The sequence below is a fragment of the Capricornis sumatraensis genome, chromosome 1, assembly GCF_032405125.1.
Source record: "Capricornis sumatraensis isolate serow.1 chromosome 1, serow.2, whole genome shotgun sequence".
NCBI classification, from domain to species: domain Eukaryota; kingdom Metazoa; phylum Chordata; class Mammalia; order Artiodactyla; family Bovidae; genus Capricornis; species Capricornis sumatraensis.
Genome location: NC_091069.1, coordinates 43,621,198 through 43,646,283, shown reverse-complemented (window position 1 = coordinate 43,646,283; position 25,086 = coordinate 43,621,198). Strand labels below are relative to the sequence as shown.

Here is a 25,086-nt window from a genome sequence, read left to right as displayed (position 1 = left end):
TTACCTGGGGGAAAAAAGACAGTTTACAGATAAAAAGCATGTAGTGATACTTTTGGTTGTTGTTGACATCTTTTTTCACTGAATTTCAAGGTCCCACCAATCACAGTGCCATACTGATTCCCTCTTAGTAAGGTTAGGATGTTAACCATACTTTATTCACTGCCAAGTGGAGTCAGCTCTCTGGCTAGCAGTTATCCAGCTGGTTACCACCAGCAAATTTCCTCTCTTAGGCTGCTTTATGTTGCTATTTCAGTTGTGAATCAGAATTTTAGAGTTAGAAGAAAGAAAAAAATGACAGTCTAGCTCTGTACTCTTGTTTTACAATTAGAAAACGTATTTGGAAAGACTAAGTAATTTACCTAAAATCACATGTCAGTGCTGTACGTAGGACTAGAACCAAAGTCTCCTGTCTCTAGCCTTTTCTTCCCCCTCTTTTTATTATGAACTTGTCTGCTTTCGTCTCTGCAGTAATCATTCATGCCACATAAAGTTGTTTTTAAATGTTTCATTCTAGTGCTTTCTCTTTGAGTTGCCTGCTTGTCAGTGCCACTAGTTAACCTGTAATTATTTAGGTATCTGTTTTTCATCTATCTCAATTCCACTAAATTTTGATTCATAATTTAGTCCCTCTTTATTATAATATTGGTTGTATCTTCAAAATGCCATATATGTCTGTGAAAAGTAAGATTCCAAAAAATCATTGAAATATTTTAAAACATCCAGGTTCTTGACATCGTTTAGGTAAAACATGTTAATGAAAGAGCTTTGCTTCGCTTTACCCAGCAATTTTGTTATTACATAAATCTGAGTTTTGTCCATCTAGTCAGTATTGAATAGTTCTAAAGGTTTTCCTGATTGAGAAGTATTCTAACTTATTCTAAGTTGAATCTGTTGGAATACCTAGAGCTTTTTGTTTATTTTTGAGCTCAGCTAAAGAAGATCTTTTATAACTGTTATTTATCAGTCTTGCAGGTAGGTTATGAACTAGATTTTCACCAGGATTTTTAAAACTTTTATTTGAAACAATTACAGATTACAGGAAGTTGCAAAGATCATACAGAAGAGGTGCCTTGTATCTTCACCAGTTTTCCCCACAATCACATTGTACATAATTATAGAATAATATCAAAACTGAGAATATGACATTTGCTCAATATGTGTGTGTAGTTCTGTGCTATTTTTTCATGTGACCACCACCACAGTCAAGATACAGCATTCTTCCGTCTCCCTCACCAGCCCCCCATTCCACCTCTCTCTCATCCTGGCTGCCACTATCACCAGTATTTTATTTTGTTTATGTCTCCAGGCCTGACTTGATATGGGGGAGACCAAATGCTTATAGTAACATGCCCATCATTGGTTATCAAAGCAATTGTATTCTAATACCATGGGGTTAGACTGTCATAATTAGCCAATTCACGTTCCTTTCCTACAGGGAACAGTGTCTTTGTCTACAGAGAAAAAATGATTATAACGTTTTAATAAGTGCCTACCTTACAGTGAGCAAAACAAAAAAAAGATGATAACATATTGATAGTAAGAGTCTAGTAAAAGGTTATTTCAATAAGTGTTGCCAATACCACCCCCAAAATAAAAGAAGAAAATGCTTTTTTTTTTTCCCTGTCAGGAATATTCTTAAAGTGTGGATCATTTTTTTTAATGTTTTGTACTACCTTCCATCTTATATTTATCATTTGCTTATTTTATCTTTGTGTGTTTGGCAGTTAACAGAGTTTTTAAACATAGAATATTCAAATAAGTTCTGAGTATACTTTTCAGTACATTATTTTAAAAATTAAATTCTAATACTGATTATAAGTAATTTCTAAATTAGAGGTTATAAGTTTTTTAAAAAAATTTGTATATATATAAGGAAACCAAATAAACTAACATCCATGTTTATACAGCTAGTTACTTAGTCCTTAATAACCCAGCTTGCCTCCAATTCCGTATGCTACCTTCTCTGTTGCCTTGTATTATCTATTAAGAAATTGTAAGTGGCTAATCATTTAAAATAAAATAGATCACTCTTTAGTGAAAAAAGATCAGTGAGGTTTTCAAGCCAGTAGTTTAAATTATTATTGGAGAATAGATTGAAATCTTGATATAGAATTAGTCTATAAACTTCTGTTTGAAAACTTAAGATAATTCCATTTCTCAGATACACCATTTTTAATGGTGTATCTGAGTACGGTCAGATACACAGTACAGTCAACAAGCTGTACTGCTTATAAATTTTGCAATTTCAGTTTATGTTAATATTTGTAGATAACCTTCGGAAATTGTAAATTATCCCAACTTTGTCTTTAGGTATTTTATTGCCTAATGATCTTGCTATAATAGTGTTTTGTTCTGTTTTTAAGGATTCTTTATGTTGCTACAACCTATACTGATTAATTTTGATTTTTTGGTTTTCAACTCTAGGAGTCTCTACCACCCGTCCAGTTTGACTGGAGTAGCAGTGGCCTTACTAACCCTTTAGATGGTACGTCTCTCCGTAGAGCCTCTAGCGCCAGAGCTAGAGTTAAGAAAGCTACAAAGTTCAGACAGACTTCTCTCTGCTGATTTCCATTTTTGTTTGAACATAACTTCTTATCTTTGGAAATTCAGGCTTTCTTTCTGAACAGTAATTGCTCAAGAAACCAGCCGTTACTATTATTAACATTATTAATGTCCATATATAAGTAGTAGTAACCAGATAAAATTTGAGTTTCTTTTTATCTTAAGTCAAAGATAAGCTTCTTTATTTCTCACAAATATCTAGGTAGTTTAAATAACATTTTAGGTGGACCAATTTATTTGATTTTTTTTCTGTAGTTTTAGTTTATGGAATTTTCTTGGATGCCAAGTCTTGTGTCTAGAGGCTGCTTTAAAGCACAAAGCACAATTATTTAACCAAAAACAATGTGCAAATAGATACATATTTATTGACTCAAAGTAGTTTTCAGACTTAATCATATTTTATAGAGCACTTGTATGCAAATGAAAAATGAATGATTTTCATGCTCCTTTTCTAAAACTTTGCTCAAAATACTAGTAGGTAGTTCCAGAAATAATTGGTTTCTCCTATGGCTTTAAAAGAAAATCCTGAGAAAGGATTAACTTATTCTAATAAGGTGGGGTCTTTTAATAACACAAAATACTAGGTTTCCTGTGTGTTGATATCACAAGTTTTAATCGGACTCTAAAGTAGAATTATTCTTATACTTCTTATACTTCGTAAGTTGTTTGAGCCATGGTCTGAAACACCTGTTACTCCTATCAGCTCTGCCTTAGAGTAGGGGACCCTAGGGTATCTGGAAAGCATCCAATTGAATAACAGCATTGAAGGAAAGCCTGGATGCACCTTTTGCTGTTGTCTGGTGTCCTATTCAGTCAAATCATCGTGCTTTTTATTAACAACTTCTTTAAAAATGTATACTATTTCTGATTACTGTTTCAGAGTTAAAGGGGAACAGTACAGCTTGTGGTTGCACATCAGGGTAGGGCAGTTATGACATTTCTATTACCTTATTTTATTTTAAACTAAGTTAATGTATTGATGCGTGTCCTGAAACCAACAACTTTGTCACTTTTAAAATCATTCATTAGAAACCAACACTACTAACATAAAAGATTGATTTGGGCATATACAGTGATTTAATGTTGGGTTGAGATTAAAGTATTGTTTCCCTTTAACGGGTACACTTTCCCCCTTGGTCTTTCTGGTATGGCTTCAAGTTTTGATTGAAAGAACTGAACTCCTAACTAAAACCTTACTAAGTGTTAAATTATTTACATTGTACATGAGAAAATGTACATTGAATTAAACTGTTACTTTAGAAATGTCCTTAGCAATGAAAAACTAATACTGTACACATTGTTTTAATGTTGATTTTAAAATGTGTAATGACTACTAATTATAACCTGCATGTTCAAGTGTGTGTCTTACCCCTTTTTACACATAACCCCTCCTCCCTTGGCTTACCTTCTGTGTGGCTGCCTACCAACACGGTCACTGAATTTCAAGCTAGTGGAGGTTCCACTCTTCTGAACCTTGATTTCTTTGGGCCCGTGGATGACAGTAGCTCTAGCAGCAGCACCACAATCCCAGGTCAGCAGAGTGTTAAAACCACAATTCTAGTATATTTACTAAAAGCATGACCACATCACTTGACTTTCCTATAAACAAGGAAACAAATAGATTGTATTCTCTGTAATGTCTTTCTGATACTTTTCTTTCATCAATCTACTGTTATTTTCTAGTATCTGACTATAACAAGTGACTTATATGAGAAATGTATTTTAAGGAAAGATTTGTTAGAATGTAATAGTCAGAGCTGAAAGTAGTTTCTAGATATAAAACAGCCCTAATGTCTTTTACACAGTTAAAGGCAGGGTGTTTTTTTTTTTCCCTGTAAATAGAAAATGTGATCTTTTATATGCTTATTTTTTAAAGCATATTCTACAAAGCCATTTGAAAAAATACAAATTTAGATATATAAGAATATTTTAGTACACAGTGACATTATAGTGTCTGTGATAATAGAACCTTTACAGATTCTAGCATTCAATTAGTATTTATTAATGCTGCTAAATGTATAATTAGGTTCCAAAATGTTGGAGTCTAGCACTTAGTTATATAGTCCCACATAGAATTATTACTGTTTTTATGTAGCTCTTAAATAGAAAGCTTACTGTTAGTTTTCCATGGAGGGGAAAAAAAAAATGTGAAGGGTGATAGTAGAAAATAATTGCTGTGAGATACTAAAAGCTAGAAATTAAAACTTATTGGAGTGCCTGTTAATGTTCAGCCTGGCAAAAGTTCAGTTCATTGACCCAAGGACTAATGTACTTTGTCATTTTCTAACTGAATAAAAAATTAAAATATAATGGCATTTTTATGTTTATATTTTATTTAATATGATTTTAATGACTCTCTGTCATCCCTACTTGTGCTCTGGTAATCACACCTTTTGATCACCAGATGGCTGTTACAGTGCCCTGTAGATGGTGATGCCCAGAATGCATAGTGAGGGTCCCTCTCAGTCCCTACTAGGATCAGGTAGATAGCCAGCCTGGTTCCTGAGAATTTGCGGTTTTGTTCTTATTCAGCTAGATAACCCTGCCACCCACTTCTAGCAGTTCAGGAGCTATAATGGGAAATGGGGGAGGCTAAGAGAACAATCAGCTAAGGGTGAGGCTGGGACCCAGGATGCCCATCTCCAAGTCTGGTTATGGAAATATGGTTGTATTATAAGGATGTTCCAAGGCCGTTTTGTAGAATGACTGGATTCCTCTAATCTAATCCCCTGGTTATCATTTTCATTGTTTCCAAGATTTTATAAGCATATAAGAAATTAATCTGTGTCTGGTTTTAACTTCAATATGGTATTTCACTATTTAAATTACATCTAAATACATGTGAGCTGTGGAATGACCTGGATGAGTAGTTTTTAATACTTAATGGGGGGGGTGGGGGAACCAAAAAACTTGTGTATCAGTTTCCTTATTACTATAATCCCAAGAATGAAGTCAGTTCAATTCAGTCGCTCAGTCGTGTCCAACTCTTTGCAACCCCATGAACCGCAGCACACCAGGCCTCCCTGTCCATCACCAACCAAACTCCTATTTTTAATTTGCTCTCAGCTTTGTTTTGTCATGAACTGTATGATAACTTAAATGAGGTCACTATTTTTGGATGCCTAAAAACCTGGTTTAAATTTAACTTTTGGTTAGATTTCAAACTCAGTTAAAAATCATCCATAAGAGCACAAATAATCTGACCAAATAAAGAAGTACAGAAATGACTTGATAACCAGGTTCAGTATACATACACAGCTTGGAGAAGAGCAAGCAGTTTCCGAGGTTTAGAGCTGTAATGGAAATGAAATTAGCATGGTCGATTGCGATTCTTTCTTCCGAACCTCTTAAATATTTTTGTTCATCGATATGCTCTAGGCCTCTGTGTAAACCTGATTACTATAAATATGCTTTGACTTGTTTTATTGCTACTGGGTTTTGTTAAAACTTCCATCAAGCTGTAGGTGTAAACACTTTCCTGAGTATTCCATTTCACCACTTGCTTGCACTTTTTCTGACTTGTTTCTGGGAAAGTCATTTTGTCTTAGCTTGCAGTTATTTATTTTGTGTTTGAGACTTAGGAGGTTGGCATAGAACTTGGTTGGCTAGCTTTATTTCTGTAACTGAACTATGCCTCATTAAGGTTCTGTTTAAAAAAAAAGAATCTTTTCCATTAAAAAAATTTACTCTCCAGTTTTTTGTGTAGTTATCTTGTTTTTGAAAAATATAAAATATAGCCCTAGTACTTTTTTCGGTGATAATGGTTTTGGAGGGCTGGGGGAGGTTGATTCGCGTTTTGTTTTGTTGTTTTTTTTTCAATCTCCCACTTTCCTGTTTGACAGCCAAGTGGCCAGTATTTTACAAACCCAACTAAATTTTCACTAGCACTTTCCTGTTGCCAATCAGATTGCAGTTGTTTATTCTGCATTATGCATTCACCATCTACCTAAATTTTGTGGTTACTTGGAATAGAACCTTTCACAGTTAGAGGAAGGAGGTGCTTTGGGTTCATCTGGTCCTGCTTTACAAGCATCTATAAATTTTTGCATTTTAGCTGCATATTTATACTTATTATAGAAATACAAAGAAAGGGGGTTTTAAATTATATTTTGAAACTGTACCTTAATGAACTGTTAAGAACTTGGGAGAGTCAACATTTTCTATAGCCTTCCTCCCTTGTTGGACATGGTAACTGTGAAAGCTGCTTTTGCTAGTATAATTTCTGTAAACATCTGAGATCTGTTTATATCTGCTAGTTAGCTACAAAGTTGGTTAATAGAAAGCAGTTCCTGATTTTCTTCTTAACCTTGAAATACCCTAAAAGGAGAAAACTTGTGAGCATCAATATATGACTCTTTTATATATAATTTTATCTGCTGATCTTAAGACTTTTTAAAGAAATAATAAGTAGAGATTGATGAAACTATAGGACATTTGTACTTAAAATCTGCTTTTCTATTCAAAACTACTGAATTTGCTGAAACCAAAGAAAGGGTAGAATTTAAAAATTTGTGTCTGATTGTCTTTATTTTCCTAAGCTTAGCATGAGTTGAAAATACTTGTTACTTGTTTTTTTGTAGTCATCATATTTTACATAAAGTAATATTCACGGAAGTTTTAAAATATGTATGTGTATTTTAAGGAAGTTGGATGGGAAGGATTTTACTAGACTTTTACAATAAACCTAATCCTAACGAACTCAGCTTCATTTTGAATTTTTCCAAGAAGATATTTGAACTGTTAGCCACTAGATTCAGCTGTGAATGATTTTCATTTTGTTCAAAAGTAGCGCTTTTATTCACTTTTTCTGAAAATATTTTACCTCCCTTCTTACCTAAAGAAGAACATCGTGGTATATAACTTTTCTTTAGTAATAATTTAATTCTTTGGATAATATTTCATGTCCTCAGATAGTCAAAATGTATTTAACCAAATCATTTAGTGTATGTGGGACTTTACATTAACTTCCAAATTTGGGGGGATGAGTGAAAATATGGAGGAAAAATGGTCATGGAGATAAGGGAAAATGGAAGTTCGAAAACTGAGGTTAAATCAGTCCATTTAAAAATTGAGGTGTCATATTGTGTAACAAATCATTGTGCATTCTATTTGTAAAACATAGTTAACTTTTGCATCACAGACTAATCCAGTATTTAGGGAGTTTCCTATAGCAGACAGTTTTTTTTAGAAGTATTTGAATGATATCTGCTACATAAATGTTAGATTAATTAAAGCTGTATTTATACCAAAGTGGAATTTTAAAAGTATTTTCCCACTTTATAAAAACTCTGAAAAGTGGAATTTATAATTTAAAAAATAAATACAGTGTTAGTGTTCCAAAGATGTGTTGTACTTAAAAAAAGACTCAGATGTTTACAGAATAATTGCCTTTTGCATCTTGGATTGTGGCTAATTGAGTAAGCCATTGCAGCCCACCATCACTGACTATCATTTTATACTATAAGGTGTGGATCCAGAGTTGTATGAATTAACAACTTCTAAGCTGGAAATCTCCACCTCAAGCCTCAAAGTGACTGATGCATTTGCAAGACTCATGTCCACAGTAGAGAAGACAAGCACATCTACCAGGTAAAAGCTAGTGTTCATTATACCCTAATTTTGAATTCTGTGTTTGAATAAAGTAGCCCAGATGGGAAAGCATATAAGTTGGTAGTATTTCAATATATTGTATTAAAATTCACTTTACATTTATATAAATGCAATGGATGCCCAATTCTAGAAAATAGTATCAAGTTATGTTTAATTATGAATTTACTAGAGCAGAGCTATTTCATGAGAGACTGGAAAGGGCTGATAGATTCCCTATACCTGTACCCAACTTCGTAACAAAAGAAGAGTCTGATTAAAGAATTGAGATCATAAAACCACTGCAGAACTCTCCCCCTTTTCTTTCCTAACTACTGAGGTGATCATCTCTGGGGTCCCAGTTTGATAATCCCAAAGTCATGTAAGCTAATCCTTTCACCTCCAGGCAAAGAGAGAAGGGCACAGCCATTGTTTTGTTTTCGGAATATTTGCTGAAGTGTGGCACCTTTGATTTAGGTCCTGAAGCCTTGTTTTTTAACAAGCCTTCTGGGATCCCCTTAGGTTCATGACCTTTAGAAAAGCAGTTTTCTCAGATACCAGGAATCTCATGTGGGCTTGTGTGTAGGATTCAAAAAACCTTTAGTTTTACATAATTAAGCTCTGGAATAACCCACTGCTTTGACATGTTAGCCATAAAATAAGGCAGTTTCTAATAAGAAGGTAATCATTATAAAGGAATGGTTATGAAGGTAATCTCTACTGCAAGAGTAAATACCAGTGTTGATTGGGATACCAACTCTGCTGTCCCAAATCTGTGATTCATCAACATTTTAAAATAAAAATATTGGGACCCTTCTTGCAGTCCAGTAGTTAAGACTTCACGCTTCCAAGGTGAGGGTACAGGTTCAGTCCCTGTTTGAGGAGTTAAGATCCCACATGCTGCATGGTGTAGCCAAAGAAAAAAAAAAAAGTGGAAATATTTACCTTTGCCCAGTTAGGCAGAGATGTTATAGTGCTTTCTCCTGGCTTTCTCCTGGCTAAATACATTCCATTCACATGTCAAATTCCAATTTATCTTTTAAATCAATTCTTCTGTAGAAAAACATCCATTTAAAAACTTAACTTTTTTCTTTGTGAATAATAAATGCTTACCTGTCTTAAAACTTTGGCTTGAATTTTCACATGGCCTTTTAAACTGTATCGTGTGCTGAAGTTTCCATTCAATCGCTATTATTATTAATACACTTAATGTTCATAATTAAGAAAATCCATTATTATATGTTTTGTAAGCAAGGCTTCCCTGAACTCTTCCCAGGAATGGGTTTGTAGTCTGCTCATTCTTGCTTAGCCACAGATTCTCTCCCTCGTTCTTGTCGCCCATTTCTTTGTGATAATATTACCTGGCACAGTTAAGCCTCCTATCAAGCTAGTGTGGATTTTTTGCTTGCTTTCTAATTTTTTCTCTTTCCAAATAAATTGTATTTTCAACTTAATGTTCTTATGCAAGTTTCTCATCCATTTTTTTCTATATATGTTAACTAGAGGCTAGTGACTTTAAAAACAAGCAAACAAGTGATGCTCTTTTTATCATTTGGGCTTTCTCCTGCTGCTGCTTGTGCAGCTTCTAAGGGCAGTCCTAGTGTTTCCTCACCTTTTTCCTCTGCAGTCTCACTGAGTGAACTGTAGTAATGTTGAAAGTCTCTGTGGTGAGAATTCATTGTTTGTGCCATTAGGAGGAGCTCTAAGCCACATAGTTAACTTGCTTGCTCTCCTAACTTCAGCTCACCCTTGAAACATTCTGTACACTAAGGCACTCTTCCAACTTAAATAACTTGAAGTTATTTCCATTTTTTTCTCTTATTCTGTACTGTTATGAGATGAACTGAAACTATAGTGTGCATCTGGGGGTTAGTGTCGTAACTGTCCAGCTTCACATTTAAAACACAATAAATTGAAAGGAGAACAAGTTGCCACCTTTGAATTTTCTGTTTTGAGGAATTAACTATTTGAAAATGGTGAGAAGTGCAGATATTCACAGGTCTTATAATTAGAAGGTAATTCTGTAAAATGTCCCCATGAGTGAATCTCAGAGGGAAGAGAGAGTGGTGACATAGTTTCAACAGAACTTTTTAAGTGTCTTTGTTATTTTTATGTTTTGTTTCATTTTTTGTTTTTGATTAGAAAAAAAAATTGAAGTGTATACCCCAGCAAAATCTTGGCTTTTGTCAGTACGCAGAAGACACAGTGAAAAGGCATTGAGGAACTGTAGTGTGAGGAAGGGTTAAGAAACAGTGGTCTAGGTAGAGGAAATTTGCCATATAGCAAACAACATTCCATACTCTTTTCCAAATGCCTTTGCATATGTAAGAGAAAATACATGTGCTCTTCTCTTTCTAAACATAAGTTGTGAAAGTGACTGACTTTTTAAAGAAATGCAAGTTCTCAGTTTTAAAATAGTTCCATCTTCTAGCTTACCTTTTCTAATACAGAGAAAAATTACTTCCTAATCTTTATCAGTGTGTAGCAGCTAGTTAATAGCCACAGACTTTTAGCTGAAGCTTACATAAGCCAAAGAACTAGTTGCCAAAAGGCATACTTTTTTTTTTTTAACCTTTTAATTGACATATATTCACATACCAGGAAATTCACCCTTCTCAAGTATACGATTCAGTAGCTTTTAGTGTATTTGCAAAGTTGTGCGACCATTGTTGTTGTTGAGTTGCTCAGTCGTGTCCAGCTCTTTGCAACCCCATGGACTGCACATGCCAGGCTTTCCTGTCCTTCACCATCTCTCAGAGTTTGCTCAAACTCGTGTCCGTTGAGTCGGTAATGCCATCCAACCATCCCGTCCTCTGTCATCCCCTTCTCCTCCCAACTTCAGTCTTTCCCAGCATCAAGGTCTTTTCCAGTGAGTCGACTCTTCACATTAGGTGGCCAAAGTATTGGAGCTTTAGCCTCAGCATCAGTCCCTCCAGTGAATATTCAGGATTGATTTCCTTTAGGATTGACTGGTTTGATATCCTTGTATATAGTCCAGGGGACTCTCCAGTGCCATAGTTCAAAAGCATCAATTCTTCAGTGCTCAGCCTTCTTTATGGTCCAACTCTCACATCCATACATGACTCCTGGAAAAACCATAGCTTTGACTAGACGGACTGTCGGCAAAGTAATATCTCTGGTTTTTAATACGTTGTCTAGGTTTGTCATAGCTTTTCTTCCAAAGAGCAAGCATCTTTTAATTTCATGGCTCCAATCACCATCTGCAGTGATTTTGGAGCCCAAGAAAATAAAGTCTGTCACTGTGCAACCATCTTACCACCATCTAATTCCAGAACATTTGTATCATTCCTAAAAGAAACCCCATACCCATTAGCAGTCACTCCCTATATTCTACTTTTTCTAGCTCCTGGCAGCATTAATCTGCCTTCTATGTCTATGGATTTTCATATTCTGGTTATTTCATACTAATGGAATAATACATTATATAGCCTTTTGTGTCTGACTTCTTTCACTTAGCATAATATTTTCAAGCTAGCCATATCATTGCATATTTTGGTACTTTCCATTCCATTTTATGGCTGCCTAGTATACCATTGTATGGCTGTACCACGTTTTGCTTATCCATTAATCAATTAATGTACATTTGAGTTGTGTTCACTTTTTGATTGTTATAACTAGTGCTGCCATGAACATTCATGTACAAGTTTTTGTATGGACAAATGCTTTCAGTTTTCTTGTGGGTGGAACTGCAGTGTTACATGGTTATGCTACACTTAATGTTTTGAAGAACTACCAAACTGTTTTCCAAAGTGGTGGCCCCATTTTACATTCCCACTAATGTTTGAGAGTTCCAATGTCTCTACATTCTCACAAGGCTTGTTATTGTCTGACTTTTTGGTTATAACCATCCCAATGGGTATGAAGTGACATCTCATTGTCATTTTGATTCACATTTCCCTGATGGCCAGTGAAATTGAGCATTTTTTCAGGTGCTTATTGAATAGTTGCGTCTCTTGTTTAAGGAAATTTTTGTTGTTGTAAGAATTCTTCTGGATACTTGACCTTTATCAGATATGATTTGCAAATGTTTTATCTCATTCTGTAGGCTGTTTTTTCACTTCCTTGGTTTTTGTCCTGTGAAACACAAAAGTTTCTTAATTTGATGAAGTTCTGTATATATATTTATATACATACATATATGTGTATTTCATTGCTTGTACCTTAGATGCCATATCTAAGAAATCATTGCCTACTTCAAGGTCAGGAAGTGTTGTGCTAACTCTTCTCGTAAGTGTTTCATAATTTTAACTCCTACATTTAGTCCTTTGATCCATTTTGAATTAATTTTTGAATATGATGTAAGGTAGGGATCCAAGTTCATTCTTTTGCACATGGATATGTAGTTCTACCAGCGATAGTTGTGGAAAAGACAGATCTTTCCCAGTTTCTCTCTTGAAAATCAGTGTAACCATAATTGTATGGGTTTATTTCTAGACCCTTAATTGTATTGCATTGGCCAAAAGGATAAATCTTAACTTGGGAGAGTATAAATCAAAAATAGGTCATTGCCTTTGCCTCTTGGGGAAAGGCCATGATGTAACATTTTATTTTCAAATTCTCAAGCATTTTCTTCTTTCTTATATTGTAAGAAAACTAGAGCACATCAATTCCTTAGTGACTACAAATAAATGCACAAAATATGTAAACTATGTAAACTTTCACTTATTTTTAAATCCAACTTCAGCTAGCCTTCAAGTAGTGCCTCTGAAAGAAGGCAGTTGGTAGAAACTCTAGAATAATCTTTACCAACCATTCCTTGGGTGAAAACTTCTTTGCTCTCCGTCCCCACACCCCAACTGCACTCCACAAATGAGAAGGTGCATTTAGGCGTGATTTTACTTGTTCCTGTTTTTAATAACTTTTTATCTTTACAAAAGCAGTAAGCATAGAAAGAAAATACAGACAAAATGTTTTTAATTAAAGTATCACATTCTCACCAGTCATATCACTATAACTCCCTAATTCAGTTCTTTCAGATCTTTATTTTTGCAAATATACACATATAGTTGTTGTTTTAACCAAAAATGAGATTTTATAGTCTATACAAATTGAGCCTACTCTTGCAGTCAGTGGTCTCCATCGATTTCAGTAAATTTTCATTTCATGTAACACTCAGGCTGTATGTATTCAAATTCCCAACAGTATCCTTTCTCTCTGCTTTCTCCAGATCAATATCTAGTCTAGGACTTCTGACCTAGTGTATCTACCCCCATCCCTTCTGTTGGCTTCTCAGTGTAACAGCACCCGCTGGTTGAAAAGGTCACTCCATGTGTCCTACAGAATGTCCCAACCTCCGGATTTGTCCATTTGCTTCCTTCAAGTAGTTTTCAAACGTTTCTCAATTTCCCTTATTTCCTATTAACTGGATATTCTATCTAGAGGTTTGAGGAATTCCGGTAAACATTTTGGCTGGAAGACCTCACAGGTGCTATGTCACATCGGAAGACACAATGTCATTTTGACCCTACCGTGAGTGACTTTGAGACCGACTGCTGGTGAGAGGCTGCCCTTTCCCATGGGGCTTTCTAGCTGTTCACTCTGAGACGAAAAAGTGCACCGGCCTCTCTGGTTTTATTTTGGAATAATGCAGATAGTCAGTTTCCCATCCACTTCATAGTTTTTCTGTGATTTAAGTGCTATTAAAAATGTAGATTTTAATCAGAAAAATTTTGGAGTGTTATTCTGTTCTTCTGAGAAACCCTAGAACTGAGATTGATCTGCTGATGGTTTCAGTGTGCCTGAAGCTGAACTTCATATTGGAGGACTTCAGTCCTAAAAGTCTGATGTTTGGTTTTTTCAGTTGTTCTGTAAAATATTTTTATTTCAGCCTGAACTCAAATGTGATCACAACAGAAAAGTGCAGGTATTAAATAAAGGCCTGCATCTATCTTTCCTTTCTTGTTTCATCTCCTGACTTCCTTCACCACATCCTAAAGTGAAGTCACTCAGTCGTGTCCGACTCTTCGAAACCCCATGGACTGTAGCCTACCAGGCTCCTCTGTCCATGGGATTTTCCAGGCAAGAGTACTGGAGTGGGTTGCAGTCTCCTTCTCCAGGGTATCTTCCCAACCCAGGGATCAAACCCTGGCCTCCCGCATTGTAGGCAGATGCTTTACCGTCTGAGCCACCAGGGAGGAAGACAAAGAAAAATTTTAGATGGAAGAAATAACTTCTGTTGCACCTAGTAGAGTACCATAAAGAGAATTGAGCCTTGTAGAGTCAACAGTTTTAAATGAACTTTGATCTAAAATTAATATCATTATGACTGCAGCTATTCTTTCAGTGTATTTAACATCCTAGAAAAAATAAAGGTTGAATTACAGTCCTGTGCTCAATGTGAGCCACAGTTGAGACTCGGTTGGCATTTTCTGTAGCTCACTGAAGCACCCAGGTCAGCAGGAGCTCTTCCTCTCTGTCCTGGGTCCCACACTGCTCATTTCTTATACTAGGGGCATTTCATCTACAGGACCCATCAGATTTCGAGACTCCCCTCTCCCTGAGTCCTTCCTGCCTGGGTGCATTCTCGGCCTCAGCAGCTGGCCCTAGTGCTGCAGGCTTTTGACCAACCATCTGTATCCCAGTGGGGCAGAGGCTGGGTGTTTTTGAGCTGAGGGCTTTCTGTCCTGGAATTCCCCTTTGGGGTTGAAGAAAGCCTGAGGTGAAAATTACTTAATGAGGGCTTGTGCCAGACAAACTTTATTCAGTGGGGAGGGGGAAATCTAATCAGGCAGAGTTTTACTAAGGCATTATATTTCTGTTTGGTAACTGTTTTTTATTTTTGGCTGCGCTGCACAGCATGTGGGATGTTAGTTCCCCAGCCAAGGATCAAACCTGTGCCCCCCTGCAGTGGACTCTCTGAGTCCTAACCACTGGGCCACCAGGGAAGTCCCTAGTAGCATTTTAAAAGTACGCCTGGGTAGATTCTTCTAACCTTAAATAGAGCTGTGAGCTGTACACGGGTACAGTTAGGCATGTCTAACTGTAATGAACATACATAAATTCGGTGTGAGTTTTCAGAAGAGATTTCACCTCGGGCACAGAAAGCACTTAACACCAAGGTATGACAAGGTTCAGGGACTGGCGGAGGAGAATATACTCAGGTCCCCACAGGTTGCCTTCTGCTTTGAGAGTGGATTTTCTCCCATTTGGCCTATAGCTAGAGTAACTTTAAGACACTTGTGTTTTTTCATTTGTCAACAGGAAACCGAAAAGAGAAGAGCACCTGAGCGAAGAAGCCATCAAGGTGATCGCCAGCCTTCCTGACCTAACGTTCATGCATGCCAAGGTGTTGATGTTCCCGACCACCTTGACACCTTCCACAAGCTCCCAAGAGAAGGCAGATGGATAACAGATGTGAACTGGACAGTTTCAATTGCTTTTCCTTCCCTCCAGCCCTTCCCTACCATCAAAAGCATACCTGCTCTAATTAAAAAAGAAAAAATTTAAAGTTCAGCTGATTTGTTGGTAAGCCGCACTAGAAAGGTATACATAGTAATGTATATTTATTTACATACTGAAGTCATAAATTTATATTAGAAACAAATGTAAATAATCGGGGGTGAACATTTTTGAAGATTTATTCTTTTTGTGTTGCTGGGGTGTATACATTTATGTCTTTGTGAAATACACTGGTGGTGTCCTTCTTACACAACTTTTGAAATAAAAAATGAAAATTAAAAACCCAAATCTCCACTGTCTATGAAATCCCCTTCAGCCTTTTCAGATTTCATTGAATGTCGCATTAATTTTTCATATTGTATATTGAATTACTTTTGCTATCATAAATAAGCTCCAAGTCCCTGTTTAATTTTTTTTTTAATTTTATGTGTGGTGGGTTTGTTTCTGGTCTGGCTTTTGTTACCATTTTTGTGCTCTTTTTTAATCTTTTCAATCTGGCCTATTGCTGTTTGACCTTTTGCAAGGTACTTGCATTGATTGGTCTTTTGTTATAGGGTGTGGATCATTGTCAGAACTTGATTGAAGGGGTTTAAAGAGATTGTGTCTGTTTTAAATCAGTTTGGTTTGGAGAAGGACCAAATTACATGAATGTCTTACAATGAAATTTACTTGTTACTGATTTTTTTGTTGTTGTTCTATTGTACCACTATTTTTTGAGGATTTTGCACAGTGTAAAATGACATAATCATAGATTGCTATGGTTTAGGCTGTATATACAGTAAAAACTATGGGTTTTAAATGTTTGGGGAAATTCCTATGGAAAAAAGAAAGACATGTAGAAGAACCTCTAACAAGGTTAATGTGCATGCCTAAGGTCTTTTGAGATTTCAGTGTGTAAATTTCCTTTTAGCTTACACAAAAATAAAATAATTTAAAAGAAATTTAGCCTGGTGTCTGTACTTTGGTATCTGAGGGAAAATGTAATGAATTTAGACATTAAGTTTTATTTCATATTAATGTGTTTCAATCCAGAGAAAATCAGTTGGTAGGGCTTTCACTTTATTAAAACCAAGAAGAATTAGATTCTCACCCATAAGAACTTGAAGTGAAAGTGAAGTCACTCAGTCGTGTCCAGCTCTTTGCGACCCCATGGACACCAGGCTCCTCCGTCCATGGGATTTTCTAGGCAAGAGTACTGGAGTGGGTTGCCATTTCCTTCTCCAGGGAACTTCCCGACCCAGGGATCGAACCCAGGTCTCCCACATTGTAGACAGACGCTTTCCGTCTGAGCCACCAGGGAAGTCAAACAACCGTTTAAATAGCTAAGCTGTTTTTATGTAGAACGTGAGATCATACAAGAAATTTCCATGATTCATTATAATGTATCTTTGTCAGAATTGGTGAAGTTAAATAGGGATATATAGGGAATTTTTTTTCTTCCTAAGAAAATAATATGCATGAAACTAAGGTGAGCAGAAAATTTCTTAAAAGCACTTTTAAAATATTGTTACTAGGTTAGGTGTTGCTTTAGCAAAGTCACATAACCCATTTCATTAGAAGCAGGCAATCAGCCCAACAGTAGTCCACCTCATCAGCTACGGGAATGTTCCATTGGAACTCTTCTGTACCTCTGTCATTGACAGAGATTCCTGTGTTGCCAGGTTATTACACAGGCCATTGCAACAGTTGCTGGAGTGTAATTTAAGTAAGGCCTGAAGCAACGATCCTTATCCAGTCCATCTCCTGCCATTTCCCCCATCATTTTTTTCAGAGAAAGCTTTCCTTCAGAATAATCACAAGTTATCAGTGCCCAGTGGACCTTCTGAATGGAAGGATAAAAGTATTCCTCAGCAGACTTTTACTTGTTTCAGTAAATTGAAGCTGAAGGGCTGCTTATACAGTCCATTACAACTAAAGTATAATGGTAGCCTTCATCAGCCTAAGTTCAGAGCCTGTTTATTAGCTGTGATACCATGAGAAAGTTAATCAACTTCTCTGAGCCATAGTTCTACTATCTTTAAAAATGGGAATGATACCACCTACCTGTGGGGTTGATGTATTAAATAATAACTGTAAAACATTTATCACATGAGGAAACCATCAATAAATGATAGAGCATAGTTCACAAAATCTATAAAGGCCCCTGTAGTCCCAGTAGATTCAAGAAGCAGTCACAGGAAACAGGATCACTTAAGTTATTGTGCTATAATTTAAAAGTGATCAACTGGACATTTCTCAAGAAAGTGCCCCTGCTTTAATGTAAATAATTGGTCTAAACTCAACTTTTCGGTAAGCCACACTTCCCTTTCGTGTGTCATATTGGCCTTTGATGTTTTAGTCACAACAGGTACATTAACACTTGGTTGTCATAGGTTAAGGTCAGGGGTCTAGTCCTGAGGACCAAAAGTCTTAGCTTTTCAGCTTTCCATTTTTCAGCATTTCAGCTCAGCTTTGCACCAGATCAAGGCCTGAATTACACCGGAAAGCAATAACAAGCAGGGCTGGTGCAGGAAAAGCCTTGCGCATCTCCATGCAAATCTCAGCGACCGGAGAGCTTATTGGCTGCAAGTTTGTCTTGATCTTCAGCTGCTTCTCAGAGCAGCTGCCCATTTGTCCTTCTCAAAGTCAGCCAGAAGGACCCTGCAGAGGTGGGGAGAAGAGACCAAGGAGTCAGAGACCCTAAAAGCCAAGTCACACACAGTGAAGACCGATTTAGCCTTGGCTCAGATGGTAAAGAATCTGGATGCTTGCAGTGCAGGAGACTTGGCTTCAATCCCTGGATTGGGAAGATCCCCTGGAGAAGGGGATGGCATCCCACTCCTGTATTCTTGCCTGGGAAATCCCACAGATGGCTACAAAGAGGAGCCTGGTAGGCTATCGATCATGGAGTCACGAAGACTCAGACACGACTGAGCGACTAACACACCTTGTGTCTTCCACATCTTAAAACCAGCACACTCATGCCCTAGAGTCTCGTCTTACTTGATGGCCAAATCCAAACAGCCATACCAGTTAATTCAAGTCAAACTACAAAGTTATAGGAGAAACTTCCCTAAATTGAGTCATGTGTCACTACTATTTTGTGAGTCATTCTTTTATAGAGAGACTTGTTCTTCCCTCTACATGGTTGTCATGCTCTTTATTTAGAGCTTGTTGTCTTTTTGCTCCCTCATGTTTCTTGAGTCAGGATTAGGCTTGGCTGTGAGTAATAAAACCCAAAAATACTACATATAAGACGACTCATACTTTCGTCACATTTGAACTTCTCTGAAATTGGAGTGTGTCATACAATTAGATGGGGTAGCTATTTAATTGGCAGCAGTTTCTTTTTCTTAGTGATATATAAAATAATGCTGTCTTACATTCAATGACAGAGTTGGTGGGAAATGGTAATGGTGGCTTCAACATTAGTTTATTTCTCTTGCATGTACAACATCAGAAAACAGTCTGGGGATAGTAAAGAGGCTTCATAAGCTCATCCGAAATGGAAATTCGAAGCATCCTGTCCTGTGATTCTCAACACATGGTCGCTCTTATGGTCCAAGTATTCTGTTGGGGGTTCAGCTGCCAAGTCTGCATTCCAGCCATCGTGGGAGAAGGGCATACTCCTTTCTGCTAAGGACACTTTCCATAAGGTATAGACAGTATTTCTAATTCCGACTCATTGACCAGAACTTAGTTGCAGTGCCATCAGTTTAGTTCAGTTGCTCAGTCGTGTCTGACTCTGTGACCCCATGGATTGCAGCACGCCAGGCTTCTCTGTCCGTCAGAACTCCCGGAGCTTATTCAGACTCATATCCATCGAGTCAGTGATGCCATCCAACGATCCCATCCTCTGTGGTCCCCTTTCTCCTCCCCTGTTTGATCTTTCCCAGAATCAGGGTCTTTTCAAATGAGTCATTTCTTCACATGGTGGCTAAAGTATTGGAGTTTCAGCTTCAGCATCAGTCCTTCCAATGAATATTCAGGACTGATTTCCTTTAGGATGGACTGGTTGGATCTCCTTGCAGTCCAAGGGACTCTCAAGAGTCTTCAACACCACAGTTCAAAAGCATCAATTCTTCGGTGCTCAGCTTTCTTTATAGTCCAACTCTCACATCCTTACATAACTACTGGAAAACCATAGCTTTGACTAGATGGACTTTTGTTGGTAAAGTAATGTCTCTGCTTTTTAATATATTGTCTAGGTTGATCATAGCTTTTCTTTCAAGAAGCAAGCGTCTTTTCATTTCATGGCTGCAGTCACCATGTGCAATAATTTTGGAGCCCCAAAAATAAAGTCTGTCACTGTGTTTCCATTATTTCTGCATCTATTAGCCATGAAGTGATGGGACCAGATGTCATGATCTTAGTTTTCTGAATGATGAGTTTTAAGCCAGCTTTTTCACTCTCCTCTTTCATCAAGAGGCTCTTCACTTCCTCTTCACTCTCTGCCATAAGAGTGGTGTCATCTGCATATCTGAGGTTATTGATATTTCTCCCGCAATCTTGACCCCAGCTTGTGCTTCATCCAGCCTGGCATGTCTCATGATGTACTCTGCATACAAGTTAAATAAGTGGAATGATAATATACAGCCTTGATGTACTCCTTTCCTGATTTGGAATCAGTCTGTTGTTCCATGTCCAGTTCTAACTGTTGCTTTGTGATCTGCATACAGATTTCTCAGGAGGCAGGTCAGGTGGTCTGGTATTCCCATCTCTTTAAGAATTTTCCACAGTGTTGTGTTTCACACAGTGCCATATCTAACTGCAAAAGAGACTGGGAAATACCTTTATCCTGGGTGGCCAACTTAAAGGGATTCTAGTAGAGAGGAAAGAGAGAACAGATGATGTAGGACAACCAGAAGTCTGAGTCACTCTTGTTTTTCACTTCTCGGTCCTTACACATAGCATGTCATGGAGCTAAAGTAGTACATAGAGAAATGAGTTCTGGGATCATTGTCTCAGGCTGTGGCGATGCCTCAAATGGGATCTGTCAGCTTCCTGTTGCTTTTCCAAGGGGGAAAGGTCAATAGGAGGTAGCTCAGGTTTACCAGCACCTTTCAGAGGCACAAACGCTGAGACAAATCACAGGTGGAAGTAGGGAACGGTCTGGGGAGGTAGAAGGGACACCGGATTAAGCTAAGAGCTGTGTGTTCTAAGTTTAGCTCTGCCACTAATCAGCTGTTAAGATCTTGGATAAATCCCTTTCTAAGTCGCAGGTACTTGATGCATAAAATGAGGGGTCGGAATCTACAGAATCAAAAGCTAAAGGAGGAGGACTTCCCTGGTGTCCAGTGACTCAGGTTCTGCATTCCCAATGCAAGGGGCCTGGGTTTGATCCCTGGTGGGGAACTAGATCCTGCACGTGTGTTCAGTCACTAAGTCGTTTCCAACTCTTTGCGACCCCATGCCCTGTAGCCCACCAGGCTCCTCTGTCCATGGGATTCTCCAGGCAAGAATACTGGAGAGGATTGCCAGTTCCTGCTCCAGGAGATCTTCCTCACCCATGGATCGAGCCTGTCTTCTGCATTGTCCGGTGGGTTCTTCCCACCGAGCCACCAGGGAAGCCCCCTAGACTCTGCACTCCGTAACTAAAGCTCCCATATACCACAGCTCCCAAGTGCCCCAACTAAGACCTGAGTGGCCAAATGAAAAAAAAAAAAAAAAACACATAAATTTTCAAACAAACAATTTTAAAAAGCTAATTTGGAGAAACCTTAGAGAATCAGAATTTTAGAGCTGAAAGTTCGGCTGGCCCAGTGCTCTGCAAGTCACTCCCAGAAGCAGTGTTGCAGGAGGGCTGGGCCCTGCAGCGATGGGGGTGTCCATAGTAACACACTGGGTTTATGTGGGGAGCAGGGAGATTTGCAGGAGATTCATTGGAGCAAAGGGTTCCATTGCTATCAAACGTTGGGAGCCAATGATGATTACATTCCCAGAGCTGAAGAAATTGAAGCCTGGAAAAGGAAATTGGCATTCACAACATTACTCATCTATAACCAGAGGCCAGACCTGAATCCAGTTTCCTAATTCTTGGTCTTTTCCTTTACACCCTCTTGCATCTCCCTTCTGAACAGGCAGCCAGTTTAGCCTTTGCCCAAACAACTGCAGGACCTCATGTGAGCTCAGACTCTCACAGGTTGTTTGCCCCCGACACACACCTGCTTTGCAGGCCAGAACTGACGGTTAGGTAGAAGGGGCATCAGGTTAAGTTTGATTCAAGGGAGAAAACTAATCCCTTTACCATAAATACTGAAGACCAGTATCATGCTCCCTGTCCCTGCCTTCTACCAGGTCACCCATGATAACGCGGCTGCCAGGTCTTTCCTATACATATCATCCTTCCCTGCATATTATTCCAGTTTACCATAATTCCTCTTAAAATGCGCTCTCGAGGGCTTCCCTGGTGGCTCAGTGGTAAAGAATCTGGCTCCAAAGCAGGAGACACAGGTTTGATCCCCAGGTCGGAAAGATTCCACATACCTTGGAGCAACTAAGCCCATGGGCCACAACTACTGAATCCCATGTGCCTAGAGCCCGGGCACATCAACAAGAGAAGCCATGCAATGAGAAGTCTGCTTACTGCAACTAGAGAGTAGACCCACTCACCACAACTAGGTAAGAAGCCTGTACAGCACCGAAGACCCAGCACAGCCCAAGATAAATAATAAATAAATAAATAAAATTCATGTTTTTAAATGTGCTCCTGAGACTGGACCAGATGTTGCTTCATCACTGGCAGAGGGCTCATATTTATTTCATTTCAGAGACTTCTTTCAAAGGTAGCCTACAATTGCATTATTGTAATGTAATGTTGCCATACTGTCTATGGCAACAACATTGTCTCTTTATATTGTGTAAACAGTCTTTTCCCTGTAACTGCCATCAAGCCAGGTTCTCTCTATCATCTACTTGTGTCCTTGAGTTTCTAAGAACCAAAAACGGTTCTTCATTTGTCCTTTTACAACATTACTCTTTTAGCTTTGAATGTCTGTTTCAGCCGGTCCATCTCATCAAATCTTAAATGTACCATCTATCATGCAGTCTCCCCCTCCTTCCTCAGGTTTATCATCCACAGATTGACAAATAACCTGTGTGATCCAATCACCGACCCAGATATTAAACTGTACACATCCCCACATCTCCCCTTGCAGAGCACCAGGAAGACTCGGACACAGCTTCCCAGCACAGGGACACTCACGTTTCTCCATCTTGCCCACGGCTCCTAAGAGCAGGCAGAGCTTTGCCAAATCCCTCTCACTCTGCTTCTGGACAGTCCATGGGGATCCTGAGCATTTCCACACATGATCTCCAACCCCTCATTCAGCTTGATGTCTGTGCCCTAGTGGTCCCAAAGTGAAAGGGTGATGAAACAAGTAAGAAATAAAAACAGCTACTCAGGATGGGAGAGTAAATGAGGATAATCCATAGAGTCACTGGCACATAAGAAGCACTCAGTAAATAATTTTGTATTGTCATCCTTTGTCCAGGTCAGCACTCCATCACTGATGATACAGAGAGAAGGCGATGCTGGGAGCAACAGTCATCCTCCTGACAGTAAGTCAGAAAGGCCGCCTGACATCCAGTCACTGGATGCCCTCCGCGTCTCATGCCTCCATTGTCCAACATGTTACCTCATCTCTTTGACAGGACAATCTCTGAAGATAGAATTCATATCACTTCATATATTTTATTTTAGATTTACCACTTTCAAGAACTGCTCCCTTCCTTCAGTTTTCCAAAACTAGGATTTAAGGACTAGACAACGGTCCCCTCCCCGACCCTGACCAAGACTGTGAGTGGCGACGTCGGTTCGTTTGGCTTCCACCTTTCGACTCGCCTCTGGGCCACACTCACGCTCCTCTCCCCATGTGGTCATCTCACTCCTGGGGGTCAGTGACTAGAGCCACAGAAAATCACAAAGGTCAGTGGGTGCTGTGTCTGCCTCGGGAAGGGGTCTCCCTGGTTGCCGAAGTAGTGTTTCCCAATGGCTCCTCAGCCCAAACAGGTAACACACAGTCTTGATCGAGCTCCTCATCCTTGCCCCGTCTGCAGCCCTGCCCCAGGCTTCTGAAACCCGCCACCCCCAGCCAGGATCCCACAGACTCTGCATCGACGTATGTGCCTCACAAAGCTGCACTCTCACCTGCCTGCACACCCTCAGCCCTGGCCTTGGTGGCCTGTCCCCATTAACCTCCCAAACCCCTGCTCAGGGCCTGCTCCCCTGCCTCATGCCTAATCCTCTCAGACCTGGAGTTCCTACCAGTGATGCCTCCTCCACCCCCATCTCCTCCATCTTCAGGCCCCAGGGTCTCTCGCGTGACCACGGTGACAGCCCATGCTGACTCACCCCACCTCGCCTCCCTTCCCATCTAACCTTTGGCCGAGCACAGAGTGCTCGTCTATCAGAAAGCCTTCCCGGTGCTCCTTTGCTCTCAGGACAAAGTCTTAACTCCTCAGCGTATCACAAAACATCTGGGGCTGCACCCATGTGTGGCAGGCTCTGCCAGGATGGTCAGCTGCTCTCCAGGACCCAAGCACCCCCTCCCAGGGTCGCTCTTCCTTACCATGGGGCCAGTGTTGCTCCCGGAAGCCATTCTGGTCGCCCCTCCCCTGCCCCGTCCGTCCCCAACACCAGTTGGTTGGTCTGCTGCCACCCTGGGTGCTTGGCAGAGTTCTCTGATAATAAGAGGTTTACATTATTGTCATCCAACCAGCCTGCATTACTAGCAGTGCCACTGGGTGCCAGGCACGCGCCTTGCACACACGGGCCTTCAGAATCCTCCCTGGAACTCTAAGAGGTCCCTGAACACTACTCACCCCAGTTTGCTGGGGATAAAACCATGACTTGGAACACTGCGTAATTTCCCCAAGGTCACTCAGCCAGGAAGCGAAAGAGTGTAGAAGCCAGGTCTATCTGATCCCAGAAGCTTCATGGTGTGATGAGGGCTGTCAAGTCACCTGTGGCTTTGCTCCTCGCTCCCTCAGGCTGTGAGCTCCTCGAGGGCAGGACCCTGTCTTTCTCCGATCAGGCCCATGATCCCTGGCAGACATTCACCTTGTTTGCTTCTTGAACCAGTTAGTACTGAGCCCCTCGGCAAAATGGAGGGATCCTTCCAGCATCTGTCCTGTGCCTTGGCCTGCAAATATGAGAGCCTTGCCTCATATTCTGTCTTATTTTTCTCCAGATACCCTGTTCCGTTGATCACTGACTCGATTCTCCAAGCTCTGAGACTAACACCAACACCAACCCCATGGGATTTCAGTTTTGCTGAAAGCTATTTGTTTGGGTATGGTTTGGCCTTGATTCCTGCCTTGTACAAGCAGCAAGTAGGGGCTGGACATGGGGAGATCTCAGGTGCTCCTGGGGCATGGCTCCAGAGCCCACACCGCATGGCGGGTCCTGTTTGGAAAGCTCATGGCTCTGTAAGGAGATTCCCAAACCTGGAATCCTGACCTTTCCCCAGAGGGGCCCTTGGTGGATAGTGATGGGCAGTAAGTTCCTGAGTAAGGCCTGGGGGTGCTCAGACTTGGGGG

At 39.4% G+C, this 25,086-nt stretch overlaps 1 protein-coding gene across 2 annotated transcripts in view; it reads left to right on the top strand.

Moving 5' to 3' along the window:
• The window catches only part of AFTPH (aftiphilin), a 69,745-nt gene extending 53,282 nt beyond the window's left edge, over positions 1-16,463 (top strand). The window contains exons 7-11 of one of the 2 annotated variants that reach the window (XM_068964813.1): positions 2,425-2,485; positions 3,920-4,093; positions 8,028-8,151; positions 10,933-10,935; positions 15,370-16,463. In XM_068964813.1, the coding sequence (XP_068820914.1) occupies positions 2,425-2,485; positions 3,920-4,093; positions 8,028-8,151; positions 10,933-10,935; positions 15,370-15,517 (510 nt within the window). In that variant the 3' untranslated portion in view covers positions 15,518-16,463. The remainder of the gene's footprint in view (positions 1-2,424; positions 2,486-3,919; positions 4,094-8,027; positions 8,152-10,932; positions 10,936-15,369) is intronic. The other variant, XM_068964822.1, reaches the window with a different exon arrangement.
• The last annotated feature ends 8,623 nt before the right edge of the window (positions 16,464-25,086 follow it).